This window comes from Oratosquilla oratoria, chromosome 14, assembly GCF_046742065.1.
Source record: "Oratosquilla oratoria isolate Oo_2021 chromosome 14, ASM4674206v1, whole genome shotgun sequence".
Taxonomy (NCBI): domain Eukaryota; kingdom Metazoa; phylum Arthropoda; class Malacostraca; order Stomatopoda; family Squillidae; genus Oratosquilla; species Oratosquilla oratoria.
In genome coordinates, this window is record NC_134790.1 from 42,060,383 (window position 1) to 42,076,172 (window position 15,790).

Sequence of the window (15,790 nt, forward strand, 5' to 3'; positions counted from 1 at the left end):
AACTTTTAACCTAACGTCAGCATAACATCTGGTGTTTACTATCCTTTGGTATATTTTGTTTACACAGTATAATTAGCAGTGATGTAGTTTAATGGAGTTACTATTGTATGCTTATAATTAATTTGGAATTTTTGTTGTTGACGGAAGGTTCATAATATCATTGTATATTGTTGTGTCTACCTTTGATCCCTTTCATAGTATCCAATCAGAGAACGCCGTGAAAAGAGTTTGGGGGCGCATAAATGGGTTAAAGATATCTTTGTAATCATACCTGCGAATGTAAAATGATCATAAAAATATGCTTGTTTTTAGAAATAATGTGCTTAAAAGTAGAGTATAATGAATGAGTTATATATTTTTGCCAACTTATAGTACGTATCCTTGGTGAAAAGATTTTCTAAAGTAATTCTATAACAATCTGTCAAACTTAAGAAGGAGTCTTTGCTCGAATCATAGTTGTGTCGTGGCAGACGTAAACAACACCGGGAGCGACTGATACACCAAAGAGGAGATCCGAGATGGGTTTCTTAAATTTCGATGTTAGAAGGTAATATAACTGTTAATATGTCTTTATTATCAATTAGTTGTTATCCTCATGCTTATACCTTTAATTGAGTGTTATTTTTGGATGTATAATGTGTGCAGTTTGATTATTCAGTTACCTTGAGAGTTATTTCGAGTTCTCTTTTACTTTATATTCTAGGAAACTCCGTTGATAATTGATTTGAAGATTTGCTATAGTATGCATATTTTGAATATTGGGTGTGAAGTGAACCAACCATAACATGTTTTGTAGTCGTACTGAATTTTCGGTATTGTAGTAATATTAAATATCGCTGTCAGTGGACTCTGATTGTATGTGATCGTATATACAATATTATATGATATTTATGAACGCTGTATTTGGGTTCTTATCCTTTCTTATGCATTGAATATCATTTACAGGGTTGAGTGAATGAATATGACAACCTTTTGTAAATTTGCAGATATCAACATATTTAATTATTATTTAAGGTATTGAATTGATTGTGTAACTTATGCTGTCAATATTTTAGGGACTTAAGCAGCATCCCAATGGACCAGAGTTGCTCAGTAGTTTGGGTAAATTTATAGATGTGCTCACCTACGTGGTGTAGCTATAGAAAATTAATTATTAATTTTTTGAATAATAATAAATCAACATAATATGTAATTTTCTTGGCAGAAATCAATAACATAAAAATTGCTAAAACTAATTTATTAAAGAACAAAGTCATGGTGGTTGAATGATATGCCATATTTTGTTTTGATAAATGCCGAGGTCCAAGAAAAATATGATAAATTCGTTGATTCCAACATAACCTAACCTAATCTAACCTACCTAGCCTAACTCACCTATATAACCTAACCTATATTTAGTAATTAACCCTAGATTGGTGGAGCGGGGCCAATTGGATACACACTTTTCGCGCTTAAATTTTCGCGGGCTTTTTTGTCCACAATAATGCCTATGTGGTAACTTTTATTGTTTGAGTTATCAGTAATTATTATATTTTTTCTTTTAAGGGTGTTTTTACCCCATCTGGATACATAATATAGCCCCTATAAGGTAGTGTGTATCCGATTGGTCCAGTTCCTACCGGATATGCTACGCTTGTGGACGTCAGATGGGAAAAGTCAAATCATTATATATCTTCACATGGTAGCTTAGAAACAAAAATTTTGTATTGTATAGGTAGAAAAAAATACTATAATTGTATACACAACTCTATAATAGAGAAGGAATTGTCATTATATAGTTTTTTCAATTTCATTTTAGGTTGTCGAAACCAAAAATGAAACGTACTATATACTACACTGAAGATGAGTTAGCACAGCATGTAAACTCTCATGAGTTTCAACATGGTTGTGATAATACGTCGGTGACAATAAATGAAAGTAATAATATAACCATCGTGACTAAATGAGGGTTCTAGGACAGAGGGCCAAGGTGGCACAGTGCTCGCAATATCACCTATTTATATTTTTTGCGTCGCCAGAGACATTTATTGAATGCTTAGAAGGTCCTCATAGGGATTTGAGTGCTGTCATTACATCCTGTCTTCCCCTCCCCCTCTAAATTCCACATCCGGTTACCTCCTCTCCCTCAGTGCATAGGCCTACGCACCAATCCCCCCCCTCCCCCTCTCACACTCCACTTCCGTCTCTATGTAAGTGCAATTTCATACAAAGAATATATGTTTCACATAGAAACACAATTTCATAAAAGAAAAATAAGTACATGCATTATTTTTACACATTACACATAAAAATTCATTTCCAAAATCACCCATATTCATTTAGTCATGACGAAGTTTTTTTTGTACAATTGAGGTTTTAAAGGTTTTGTATGAGATGAATGGACATATGTAGGTCATTGTTATAATGTTTTTTTTACCAAGTTCCTCTTATATTAGGCTCAGGAACACGTAATCTCAATCCTTTGATTTTCTGTCAAAGTTTTTTTCAATTGTTCATAGTTGTCATTTTTTATTTTGGAATTACGTTAATTTTGTATTAGCAGGACTCTACGAACCCTATATTTATATTATAGTAACTTTAAATGGACAAAAAACACACGCATATATTTTATTTTAATTTTTTATTCTGTGTATCTTTTTGGATACAGTGGTCACGGGAATCGCCAGCGCGCGCCACCTCCACCAATCTAGGGTTAAGTACCTCAAATTATATAGATCATCCAGGTTGTCATCGTCGTCACAGATGTTGACAGCCTGATTATTATTGTACCTCGGGCAATTAACAGATGACTGCGGAACCCTGTGTTCTCTCAAAAAGTTCAAGGAAGCCCTATTGTCTTTGTAACAGCGCTTATTAATGTCACCTGGAGTTGGAGAATACCTAGTCCATAATGTGAAAACCATCGTCAAACTGAGAGTGACTGGACGGGACAGACGACAACATGGCGTTTGGACCATATCCTAGCAGCTTCATTCATTAGTAGATTTGCTTGTAACAAGGTTTTTTTTGTCACTTATTTCCACCAAGAAAATCACATATTACATTCATGTGTTATGATTTACAAAATTAATATTTAATTTTCTAATGTTATATTTCATAGGTGTCCACAATGAAAATAATACTGTAATTTTTAACTTACCATCCCTTCCTTTCATTACCCTTCTTGAATATCTCCTTTACCACCTTTGTGACTCTACCTCTTTAATGCAATAATTTTCTTAAGGAGAGATATGGTGGTTATTGCCATCAAAATAAAGTATTTGGGATTGAGCATCTGTAACCAAACAGTGATGGAAGATTAGGTTGGGAAATAGTTTTATGTGGGGAATTACAATGTAGAACATATGTGACAAAGTTGAAAGGGTGTTAATTAGATCATGGTAATTTTCTGAGTTCTCCAAGTACTTTGGTTAAGGCAGGTTGAGTTAAGATATGGCAAGGGACAATATGTTGTACAAACTTATACAAGTGGATATGAAGAGAGAAACATACTTAAATCCAACAATTACTATCAATTAGGGACAGTCACAACATTAAACATCACACATATCAGGCAAGTGCCAACATATGGAAGTAATTTTTCCTCTACAACTTCCAAGGGTGGAATTGTTTCCCATCTCATGCAGTTACTAGATCCACTCTTGCTAGTTTTATAGTTGAGATCACCTATCATTATATTCCCACCCATACCAGTGTTTGCAACCCTGATTCTTAATCCTATCCTTACACCTACCACCTCCACCCCCAGCTCAACCCCTACATGTAATGCTGCCCAAGAGCAGCCCATTGTGGATCCTTATGCAGACAGAGATGAGCACATCAAAATGAATTTGAAAATAGTTCCTTCCTTAGAATTTATTCTTGGTATTTATCAAAAGAATCCCAAAAGGTATAGATTGGGTTTTCTGGCAGGTCAGAAATGGACCAAGAATTTTGTATTTTATGCTAATAACGAAACTTGTGAGATTATTTTATTCTGCTTTGTTTATGGTAAGTTTGGACATATTTTGCCAATATTGACTGGAATTTCCAAAATTTTAGCTCTGGTTGAAAACTTCCTAAAGCCATAGATTTTTCTGGGGATAAAATTAAATTGTTGTCTATACTGTATTTAAATGGGATAGTTTCTGTGTAAATGGCTTATAGTAGTAGGAGGCAAGGAGCATTTGCCAGTTATCAGCCCTCCTTATATGAAAAGATCATGCATTAAAAGTTCATAGAGATCTGGCTTGTAATAGTAGGAGGCGAGGAGTATTTGCCGGTTCTCAGCCCACCTTATATGAAAAGATCAAGGAAATGCATTAAAAGTTTATAGAGATTTCGGTCACAGTGCAGAAATTGAGTGTCAACCCTTCAGGGCTGCACCTGCAGATAGAGGTGAGAGTGTTGACAACTTTCGAAGATGTGCTGCAGGGAGATGATTTTCTCTGATGTCTAACTTGTTGGACCACCACTAACATGTACCTGTCATTGATACTGCTAATCGCTTGTGAAATGGGTAACTATTTTTCAATATTGAATACTAATCCATGCTAATTGATGTCCAGAAATGTAACATAAATATTCATGAAGCTGGTCTTTATTGCTTTGATTATGTAATACAGTGTTTACACTGCAAAAGTTACACATTTTGTGATAGTTTCCAGTTTTATAGAATTCATCTAGATAAGTGAATACATATTCTTATCATTTCAGCATTCATAATCTTTGCATGTTTTTAACTTGACTAAATGATGTTTACAGAATTAAGAAGTGGGTTGAAAATCACATGCATCAAAAAGTAAATGAAGGCAGGAGAGTGGCTGCTTAGGAAGCTGGTCTTTATTGCTTTGATTATGTAATACAGTGTTTACACTGCAAAAGTTACACATTTTGTGATAGTTTCCAGTTTTATAGAATTCATCTAGATAAGTGAATACATATTCTTATCATTTCAGCATTCATAATCTGCATGTTTTTAACTTGACTAAATGATGTTTACAGAATTAAGAAGTGAGTTGAAAATCACATGCATCAAAAAGTAAATGAAGGCAGGAGAGTGGCTGCTTAGGAAACTATTATGTGAGGGAATCAACATGATCACTAGTTAATCTATAGTTCCTGATAAGAATAGAAACCAGTATGTAAATACAATCTTTCAATTTATTTGGTAACCATTTTTGTTAGGGAGGCCAAATAACCTTGGAAGTACAATAAGAGTTTTTAAAAGGTTTTTATATGTAAAGTATGGCATGTCTTTAAGTTATTATTATGTCAAAGGATTAATTTATGAATTTGTACACAAATTTGTCCTTGCACCATATAGACTTGATATTCATATATATGTTTACTAATAAAGGACCAAAGATATGCACCTGTTATGGTAGTTCTATTGGATAGGTGTCAGAGAGGATGATTTCCCTGCTGACCATCAACACTTACTTCTATGCAGTGGTGCAGTCTCAAGAATGTGGCCTGTAGACTAGGTCCAAGAGCTTAATTTTTCATAGAACATACAACCAATAGTTGCTCTCCTCCATGGCCAACAAGCCAGATAGAAATGTTTTCACATTCATGTAACAGTATTGTAATGTATTCTTTTGCAGATCTATGGGTTGGGTCTAGGGTCCTTAGAGACATGTAATGCATTTCTAAGTTAGAAAAACTAGGAAACAAATGATTGGCTGACATATAATTACATTTTTGCGGTAGAATATACAGCATGATAATTCCTTAGAATTCATATATGCATTGGTATAACAACTGGTTAACAATACTACTTTTACATGGTGTCTAACAAGGAAGGATTACCGTTGCCATCATCATTGGACTGTTTTTGTATCATCAATTGAAAGTAATAGGTGGAAGTTTATAGAGATAGATCTTAGGCCCAGGGAAATAGAGTGCCAGCTTCTTACAGCTATACTGCTAGATGGAGTTGAGGGGGTTGATAGATTCTGAAAAAAGATAGCAGGGTAATGTTTCTCTCTAGCCTATCTTGTTGACCAGTACAAGCAAAGACTTGTCATTAGTCCCTTCAGTGAATATCAATCTGTTGAGTATATGTGAAAATTTGATTGAAATTAACTTCCTAGAGATATGGTGTTCATGATGTATTCATTGGTTTCTGATCCTTTTCTTTACAGATTTGATATTTATCGTAAAGTTCCCAAAGACCTGACACAGCCTACTGTGACTGGGGCCATAATCAGCATAGCATGTGTGAGCTTTATGTTATTATTATTCGCATCAGAGTTTATGCATTTCTTCTCTGGGGAGCTGTAAGTATTTTGGAGTGTAGCAAAGTAGTTAAGGTAATTGCTTTTAGTGTTTTGTCTACAGGGGCTCATAATTATTTACATTCAAAATTGATTACATAGATTGTTTTATGAGATTTTGTATGTTTAGAATCCATGTTTTCAGGAAATGTAAATGATTTTCAAATAGTTGATAAAGAAAACAGGTAAAATTTTACCTGTGCATTATCAGATAGTAGAACTATATAATTTTGTAATTTTGTTCCTCTAGTATATTAGTAAATGATTGTGAGTCAACACTGAAAATATTGAAAAGTTCCATACAATAATTATAATGAATTTTTTAATGCATTGGGTTTATATTTTGCTGAAGCTGCTCTTTATAAAATTGTACCATGTGTTCAAATAAGTAGGTGAAGTTGGCGTGATGAGTTGTGATATTAAAGGAATATACAAAGAATTACACCAGTTAAGTGAGACAATAACAAAAAATTTATAAGGATTTATTTGCTATAATAAAGTTTAGTGAGATAAATTGCAGAATTTTAAGAAATAGTAAGATTTTTGAAATGTAGAAGCGTATGTACAAAAGTTGATTTTATATAATGCTTAGGTGAGTACAGCTGTATCTATTTGTTATGGGGCTAAAGCAGGGGTTCTCAGCCTTGCTTGGCTCATGCACCCCTTTCACCCTTTGCCAGAATGTCATTCCCCCTCCTTTCCAAGATTGCCTGTTTCAAAAGGTGCATTCTAAATAATATGCAGATATTATTGCACTGCGTAACATTTTTCTAATCGCAAGATTAACCTGGGTCAGCACTGGTATAATTCCAGCCCAGGTGACAGGCCAGATAGGCCAGAGCCTATATTTGCTTTCCTCACTCTGTAAACTTAATGTGGTCACAATTCACCCCTAGAAAACCCAAAATTCCCCCCTGGGGATGAATTTCACCCCTAATGAGAACCCCTGGACTAAAGACTGGTAGTTATTGAACAATGTCAAAGAAAAATGAGTGAAAGATAAGAGTGGCATTCTTAATTTGTTAGTGTATAATAAGTGGAAAATTCAAAGAAAATTTGCAAAAAGAAACTATTGGTACTGGGAAGAAGTTTGCTTTTGAATTTATAGAAGTGTTTACTTCATGCACCAAGCATTACATGGAATGAAAAAAAGACAAAACACTATCAGTAGACAGTTTTGTTTAGAAAAGTATAATCAGTAGTTTTTTGTAGCTTTGACTTTGTATGTTAGGTAAACTGCATAGTATTCAGTCATTATTTCAGTGGTACCCATATGGACCAGAGTCATTCAGCTTTCTTTAATGTTGGAAGCAAATCTTCACTATATAGCTTTTACCATCCCTAATCTCTGCTAATCTAAAATATCTACTGTGCCTCTTTTTGGATACAATCTCTTAATTTTTCATGTTTCTTTAGCTAGTGGGGGGGTTAAGAATACTATAGTACCATTGTGTTCCCATGTGTTTCATAAAAAACACCAAACAAGGGCAAATTGAGGAAATTGTGTATCCCCTAAACTGTAGTTTGATTCCAAAGAGCTTGCTTTCACTTGACTATTCCTTGCACAAAGGAGACAAATAGTATTGGTATATTCATATCATGTGACAATGGTAATAGCTTTGATGTTTGATTTTGTTTTAGTGTTTCAGAGTTGTATGTTGACAATCCTGGTGACAGCAATGAAAGAATTCCAGTATACATCAAGATAGAACTTCCAAGGCTGAAATGTGATTGTGAGTTGACAGGAATAAGGATTTTGTACTGATCTCTGTTCCTTTCTTAGTTTAACTCTTCCAACATACAGTCTAGCCTAAAGCACAGTAAACTTGTCTATCATTAGTCAAAACAAAGTCTGTAATAGTCTTCATAACAATGGGGCTGATTGAGATTGCCTTAACCCATGAAATGCTTTTAGGTGTGGAATGCATCACCCATTGCACAAAAAAATGCGCTAATTTATTTGATTTATTCATTATTATTATTATTTTTTCTTACTGAAAGACAACACTTATATACATTGTTATGTGAAATATCTTACTTTGGTTAGTAAAATATCAGGGTTCAAATTTCAGAAAGGATTCCTGCTATTCTGTTATGGTCATTGAAGAAAATCATATGTCTCCTAACCATTTTCAAAACAAATCAACAGCCTCATCTCTGTCAGGTGGTGCAGCCCCAGGGGACTGGTACTTGGTCCTCAGACCAGATCCATGATCTTTCTGTATCAGTTTATCATGTACATTGTTGACAATGGGTAACTGCTACTGTTAACTGGGGACATAGAAACATACACTAATACCATACAACAGTCCAGGGTTTCTTCCAGAAGGATCTGTGATAGGGTCTGAGGAACATTGTTACCTACACTGGGGATACAGATTTCCATTCAGAAACGTCAGCTCTTATTTTGTAAAAGAAAAAGTAGAAATATTCAAAAACAGGGAAGAGATATCTTGACTGTTCTGGAAATCATGTGCTGGCTCCTTTGGGTTGTTTTCCAATCTGAGTTTTTGGAAAAAAGTAACAGGGAAATGATTCTTTCATGACCATGACAAGCAGATACTTATCATTGATCCCCTAGCAGCATGTACACTAAAAGTATGATATTGATGATACTGTTTTCTTGTGTTTCACTGATGGGAAACCCACAGACACATAGTAGCCAGTAACAGTTCCCAGGCCCCACCCATAAATCTGGGACCAATAACTGACACCTGGTTGTGGTAGTCCTGCAAGATAGACATTAAAGCTGTGTATTTTTACTACTCATCAATTCTGTCACCTCCATTAGGAGGTGCAGCCCAGAGGGACAGACTCATGTTATGTGGATTTGGCCCAAGATCTCTTTCTGTCAGCTTCAATTGACACTATCTGACACCGTTTACCACATGAAGAACAGACTACTGGCAACTGCACCCCTACATTTTACTATTTGGAAACAGTCCCACACTGATACAACACAAACAGCAGGCCGAAGTTTCTTCCCACATAAATTGGTGGTTGTCAGTCTCCATTTTGAAAAAGTGGGAGAGAATAGTTTTAAGTTGATAGATATCGTGGGCTTAGTCCAAAATCTGAATTCCAAGCCCTTGGGGGCTATACCTCCTGATGAAGGTGGGGGTTTTAAGATAGGGGATGAGGTTATCTTTTATATCCATTACTGTCTGGGGTATTGGCTGAATGTTCATGAGTTCGAATTTGGGAGGGTCTCAAGAGTGAAGAGAGGATGAGAGAGAGGGGGTGGCTATCTTAGTAAGTGAATAGAAATAGGTAAACATGTGGTGGAGTTGAATTAGGTTTCTTCAAGGTTAATGTGTATGAAGGTGAAACTGGGAAGGGAGATGTTGGTTTTTGTAAGTGCATATGGGTCTGGTGAGAAGAGTGCAGAGGAAAGGGAGGATTTTGGATAGATTTAAATGAGTACATAGAGGGTTTAGGATGCTAGGGTAGGAAATGAACTAATAGATGGAGTGGTTGGGAAGTGTGGAGTTCTAGGAAAAATCATAGTGGAGAGTTGATGGTGGAGATGCATCTAGAAAAAGAGCTGTTGATAGCAAATACAGTGTTTAGGAAGAGAGTCAAGCATAAGTACATATGAGAGAGGGTGGTGGATGGAAAGGTGGTAGATAGGGCATTAATGGACTACATAGTGGTAACCAGGAGAATATTAGGAAGAGTTAAGGATGAACATGTTATAAGGGGAGAGAGGGGGGAATATTAGATAATTTTTTTGGTGGAAGGTAAGGTGAGAGCAGAGGATAGATAAAGAGGAGAAGGAAGGGAGGTGCTTAAAGTAAACTGCTTAAGTGGGAATGAAAAGGAGAAGGAGTACAAGAAGAAGCTGAGGAAGGAGTTGGAGGGTGTGAAGGATAGAGTAGAACTAGGAGTGGAGGAGGAATGAGGATGTTTCAAGGAGGGAGTCAAAAGGTATGCAAAGATGGTGTGTGGAACAAGGAGGACGGAAGGAAATAGAATGTGTGGAACAAGGAGGATGGAAGGAAATAGAATGTGTGGAACAAGGAGGATGGAAGGAAATAGAAGGAAGGGTAGTGAGTGGTGGGATGAGGAAGTAAAGAAGGTTGTAGAAGAGAGGAAGTGACCATTCACAGATGGGTTACAAAATAGGATGAGAGAATTATATGAAAAGTACAAAGAAAAGAAAAGAGAAGTAAAGTATAGGATGCAGGAGGCAAAGAGGAGAGCAGATGTGAATGGGATAAGAGTATGACAGAAAATTTTGAAAGTAATAAAAAGATGTTTGGGAAAGAGAGGAAGGAAAAGGCGAATCAAGTAGAGAAGAAAAGGTACAAGGTACAGATGGAGAGATGATAATGGAAGAGATGGCAGAGTATTTTAGGGAGTTGCTAAATGTGAAGGAGGATAGGGAGGGAAAGGTAGTTGTGGTGGGAAGTGCTAAAAAAAATTACAGTGATGAGTGAGAAAAATGGAGGAGAAATATGGAAAGATGAGGTGAACGCAGTTTTTAAAATGATGAGAGCAGGTAAGGCACCTGGGTTGGATGGGTGTCATGCAGAATGTTTAAAAAAGCAGGTGCAATTATGGTGGACTGGCTGGTGAGGTTATTTAATGTTTGTTTAAGATAGTGCAGAGTGCAGGAGGACTGGAGGAATGCCTGTATAGTTCCACTTTACAAGGAAAAAGGGATAAGTGTGAGTAGTAATTTCCGAGGGATCAGTTTGTTGAATGTATTTGGGAAGGCTTATGGGAGGGTTTTGATTGAGAGGCTTAGGAGAGGAACAGAGGGAGTCATTGGTGAGGAACAGTTTGAGGTTAGGACAGGTAGGGGTTGTGTAGATCAAATTTCTGGCCTTTATGGATATGGAAAAAGCTTACGACAGGGTAGACAGGAACACACTGTGGGAGTTATTGCAGATATATAGGATAGGAGGAAAGCTGTTAAGAGCAGTCAAGAGTTTTTACGAGAGTAGTAGAGCCTGTGTTAGAATCAGAAATGGAGAGTGAGTGGTTTGAGGTAAAGGTGGGAGTTCACCAGGGATGTGTTATGTCACCTTGGCTGTTCAATTCATACATGGATGGGATGGTGCAAGAGGTAAATGCAAGGGGTGATAAGCCATTTGTTGTTTGCTGATGACACTGCACTTGTGGCAGGATCAGAATAGGGTTTGAGGAAGTTAGTGACAGGCTTTGGGAAGGTGTGCGAAAGAAAGAAGTTGAAGATGAATTTGGGTAAATGTAAGGTGATGAGATGTACAAGGGGAGAAAGTGGCAGCAGACTGGAAGTGAGTATTAAGGGAGAGTGGAGGAAGTGGATGGTTTTAGATACTTAGGTGCAAATGTTTTGGGAAAAGGAGGAGTGGAGGTGGAAGTAGAATGTAGATTGAGAGAAGAAAGTAAATGGCTTGGGGGATTAAAAAGTGTAATGAAAAATAGACATTTGGGAATGGATGCTTAGACAAGATTGTATAAAGAAGTGATTGTGCCGACAGCACTGTAATAGGTTAGAAACATGGAACATAAGAGAGGAGGAGTTTGAATGTGTTTGAGGTGTGGTGCCTGAGAAGTATGATAGGGGTTACTAGGCTGGATAGGGTGAGAAACAAGGAGGTAAGGAGGAGAATGGGGATGGAAAGAGAGTTGGGAGATAGGATTGATGAAAGAGTATTAGGATGGTTTGAATACATGGAAAGAATGAGTGAAGAAAGATTAGTAAAAGATGTGTGGAAGCCAGAGGTAGAATGAGTGAACATGAGGGGGCGACTAAGGATGAGATGGACGGATGGGGTAAAAGGGGCATTGGGAAAGGATGTTGAGGAAGGATGGGAGAAGACAGAAGATAGTGGTGAATGGAGAATGGTTGTGTATGGATGATGCTGTGATGCATGAGGGGATGGGGGTGAGAGAGTATGTGAGAAAAATAATTTTATGCAGCCTGAAGGGATTTCTCCCACTCTTCTCTTTTTCTGCATGAGGGGGGGATCGCCGATTTAATAAAGCGGCTTAGTTGTGGATGTACTGTATCTTGCGGCACTGCTTCTGACCCAGGACATTGGGTAAGATGCAAGGATGACCCATCATCCAGGAGGAACCAAGATAAGAGGGAGGGAGGGAGGGAGATGAATGGGAGTGGAGTATGTGAAGATGGAATGGGTGGGAGTAGATGTTATGCCTTTGTTTTATGGTTACCTTCTTTGTAGGGGGGGAAGCCTTTGATATATGTATGTATGTATATATATATATATATATATATATATATATTTATATACATATACCAAGGGCTTTTTCCCCCCTCATAGGGGTGGTAGCCAAAATCAAAGGCATAAATCCACTCAAACCCATTTCATCCCTACATACTCCTCCTATTCACCACCCCACCCTCCCTCTTTTCTTGGCTCCTGGATGATGGGTCACCCACTGCCTTGTGTCAGAAGCAGTACAGCAAGACACAGCAAGGCCACTTCATTTAATCATTTAAACTAACAAGCAGGAAGAGAGCAATGACAGTTGACAGCTGTCCTTATGCAAAAAACTGGGGGGAAATATTCAGAGATCTTGAGTTTGATATGGAGATCAAGTGTAAGCCACTTTGGGCATGTGAAAAAGAAAATAATAATAAAAGAAAATGAAAATAGATAAAATTATGCTGGTCAACAAAATTAATTAAAATACCTGTCCCACAAGCAAAAGGAGGTGAACTTGATAGAATTTTTTCTGCTGATTTTAAATATGTGTTCAGAATTTTTCTATCAGGCATAGTTTTCCTGTGATAACATATTAATTTTTAAACAATTATGATCGATAAATGAGGCTGATATTTCAATGAAACTTACTTTTAAAATGTAGAAATGTATGATTTTCAAGTGTATTTTTCTTCTGGGAGATCTCTATTTAGTGTCCAACAGCAATCAGCCAACATTGAAGAGCTCCACTCCCCTTGATACCGGGTTTCCATGTTCAGAATGTCCTGGTGAAACCTCTCACCATGCTTGTCACTGACGGTGCCAAGATTTGCAGGGAAAAAGTCCAAGTGAGAGTCTAGGAAGTGGATTTTTAGGCTCATGTTGCATCCCAAGGCCCTGTAGGATGTCAGCAGCTCTTTTACAATTTCAGAAAAGTTATTTGCCTTGTGATTACCTAAAAGCTATGTGCAAACTTTCTTAAATGACAGCCATGTAGCTTTTTCAAGATCATTTAGATCTTCATTGAAATTCTAGTCTCTCATCAGCTCCCTAATCTGTGGTCCAGCGATAATATCTTCTTTGATTTTCGTGTTACTTACTCAAGGAAACTTATCTTTCAAATATGTGAATCCCTTGTCAGTTCTATCCATACCTTTAACAGAATTTTTCATCAACCCTAGCTTAATATACAAAGGAGACACGTAAATTTTCTCTGAGTCAACAAGATGAGGATTGGCAACCTAATTCTCTCCTGTGGTCAGAGATTGTTTCGGCCACACATTCTTTTCATGATGATTTTTCTTATCCCAACTGTCCCATTCACAGAGAAAGCAACAAAACTTTGTGTAACCCAGCTGCATTCAAAGTAAAAGTCCCACAACCTTTAGGTCACCACAGATATTCTATGTGCTCTTCATACTTAATTTTTTGCAATAGAAACCATACTCTCATATGTTTCCTTCATGGTACCTGCATGGGCCAGAGGAACAGAAGGAAACTTATTTTCATTGTGGAGGAAAACAGCTTTCAGGCTCACTTTTGAAGAGTCAATAAACAAGCGCCACTCTTTCCTGTCATATTTATGGTTAATTTCCTCCATAACAGAATACACATCCTTGCAAAACACTACACCATTCTCAAGTTAGAAATACTGTTCAAAATCACTATGTCACTTACGATAAAAACTAATTTTAGATTCTTTCTGGAGAAGATTCCAGCCCTTTAATCTGGAAGCAGCGTTCAGATTGCTTTTTTGACAAGTTTAAATCCCACACAAGATCATTTAGATCTCCCTGACTCAATAAATGTGGTTCACTTGAAGAACAGATTGGCTGAAAGTGCATGACAATCTCACGCAGTGTTACCAAACTCATTATTGCCAACCGCTTGATTGAAATTTATACCACGTAAGACATGTAACACAAGATATTGTGGAACACAAAAACTGTGGATGATGGTAAAAATTGGACATTATTTTTGGATTCTGCATGCAAAAACATACAAGACACAGCTATTGTTTTCCTTGGGACAAATTCTTTGTTGACCAGTGTTATATATGAATATATTAAGATATATATAATTTTATTTGTCTATTTTTATTTGTCTTATTTATTTATCAATTGCTTTTTTATTATTATTTTTTGTTTCACAAGCCCAAAGGGCTTACACTTGATTTCCAGATCAGACCCAAGACCTCTGAATTATTTTCCCGCCAGTTTTTTATGTATAGACAGCTGTCAACTTTTAAACATTTATTGCTCTCTTCCTGCTTGTTAGTTGGTGACAGAGAAACAAATTACAGTAATGTGACACAGTCAACAGTCAGAGTATCTTTTGAGAGTGATCTATAGGAGGGCACAAAGAAGTTGCTGGCTACTGTAAGGGCTGCAAGTTTCTAGTCTGTGAAACTGAAAACAACATTTATGATTATGCAAGACATTTGTGTTTTAGTTTTTCAGGTTATATATGCATATTTTCTTAATTTTAAATCTAAGAGAAATTCTTATTGACATTTTTTCTCTTTTCCAGTTGTTGGTTTAGATATTCAGGATGATTTGGGGCGTCATGAAGTTGGCTTTGTAGAAAATACAGTCAAAGCCCCTGTAGGGGATGATGGGTGTCTCTTTGAGGCCAACTTTCTTGTTAATAAAGTTCCTGGTAAGTTTCCATAATTTTCCATTTTGTAGTATAGTAGTAGCTAGCCATGGAAAAGTGTACTACATATGTACATACATACATATACCAAGGCTTTTTCCCCCTTACAAAGGAGGTAGCCAAAAAGAAAAAGGCATAAAATCATTCCCACCCATTCCATCCCTAAATACACTCCACTCCCCTCCACCCTCCCTCCCATCTTAGCACCTCCTGGATGACGAGTCATCCCTGCACCTTGTCCACTGCCCTGGGACTACATATGTACATATTCCAAAAGGTCTTTTCTCCCATATGAGGGTGGGTGGCCAAGTTGAAGCATTCATTCATTCTACATCCATCCAAAAACCCATTCATTGTCCCCTTCATCTTAGCACTTCACAGATGATGAGTCATCTCTGTCCCCACAACATACTGCTTGGGTTTGAGGCAATGCAGCAAGATGCAGCACTTTCACAGCATACCCCAACATATGAAGCTGGTTTACCCCCCATCACATCATAATGGGGGTAATACTCACCTCTATCCACTTGAGAAATTTCTAGAACAGATAAGGAAAATATATCTTTGGGTCCCAAAATTTCTTCACCCAAATGCAACCACTCTCCATTCACTTCTATTTTTTGTACTCTTCCTTGCTTGACAGACAAAAAGAGTGTGGAAAGCAGAAGTGGATGCAGTGAACATGTGATAAAGACCAATAAGAATGGATGGGGGGTGAAG

General features: G+C 37.0%; 1 protein-coding gene across 1 annotated transcript in view; it reads left to right on the forward strand.

The window, feature by feature from the left end:
• Positions 1-344: 344 nt before the first annotated feature.
• The window catches only part of LOC143032852 (endoplasmic reticulum-Golgi intermediate compartment protein 1-like), a 28,001-nt gene continuing 12,555 nt past the window's right edge, over positions 345-15,790 (forward strand). The window contains exons 1-4 of the mRNA XM_076198016.1: positions 345-547; positions 6,126-6,260; positions 7,899-7,990; positions 14,945-15,073. Coding sequence (XP_076054131.1) covers positions 519-547; positions 6,126-6,260; positions 7,899-7,990; positions 14,945-15,073 — 385 coding nt within the window. The 5' untranslated portion in view covers positions 345-518. The remainder of the gene's footprint in view (positions 548-6,125; positions 6,261-7,898; positions 7,991-14,944; positions 15,074-15,790) is intronic.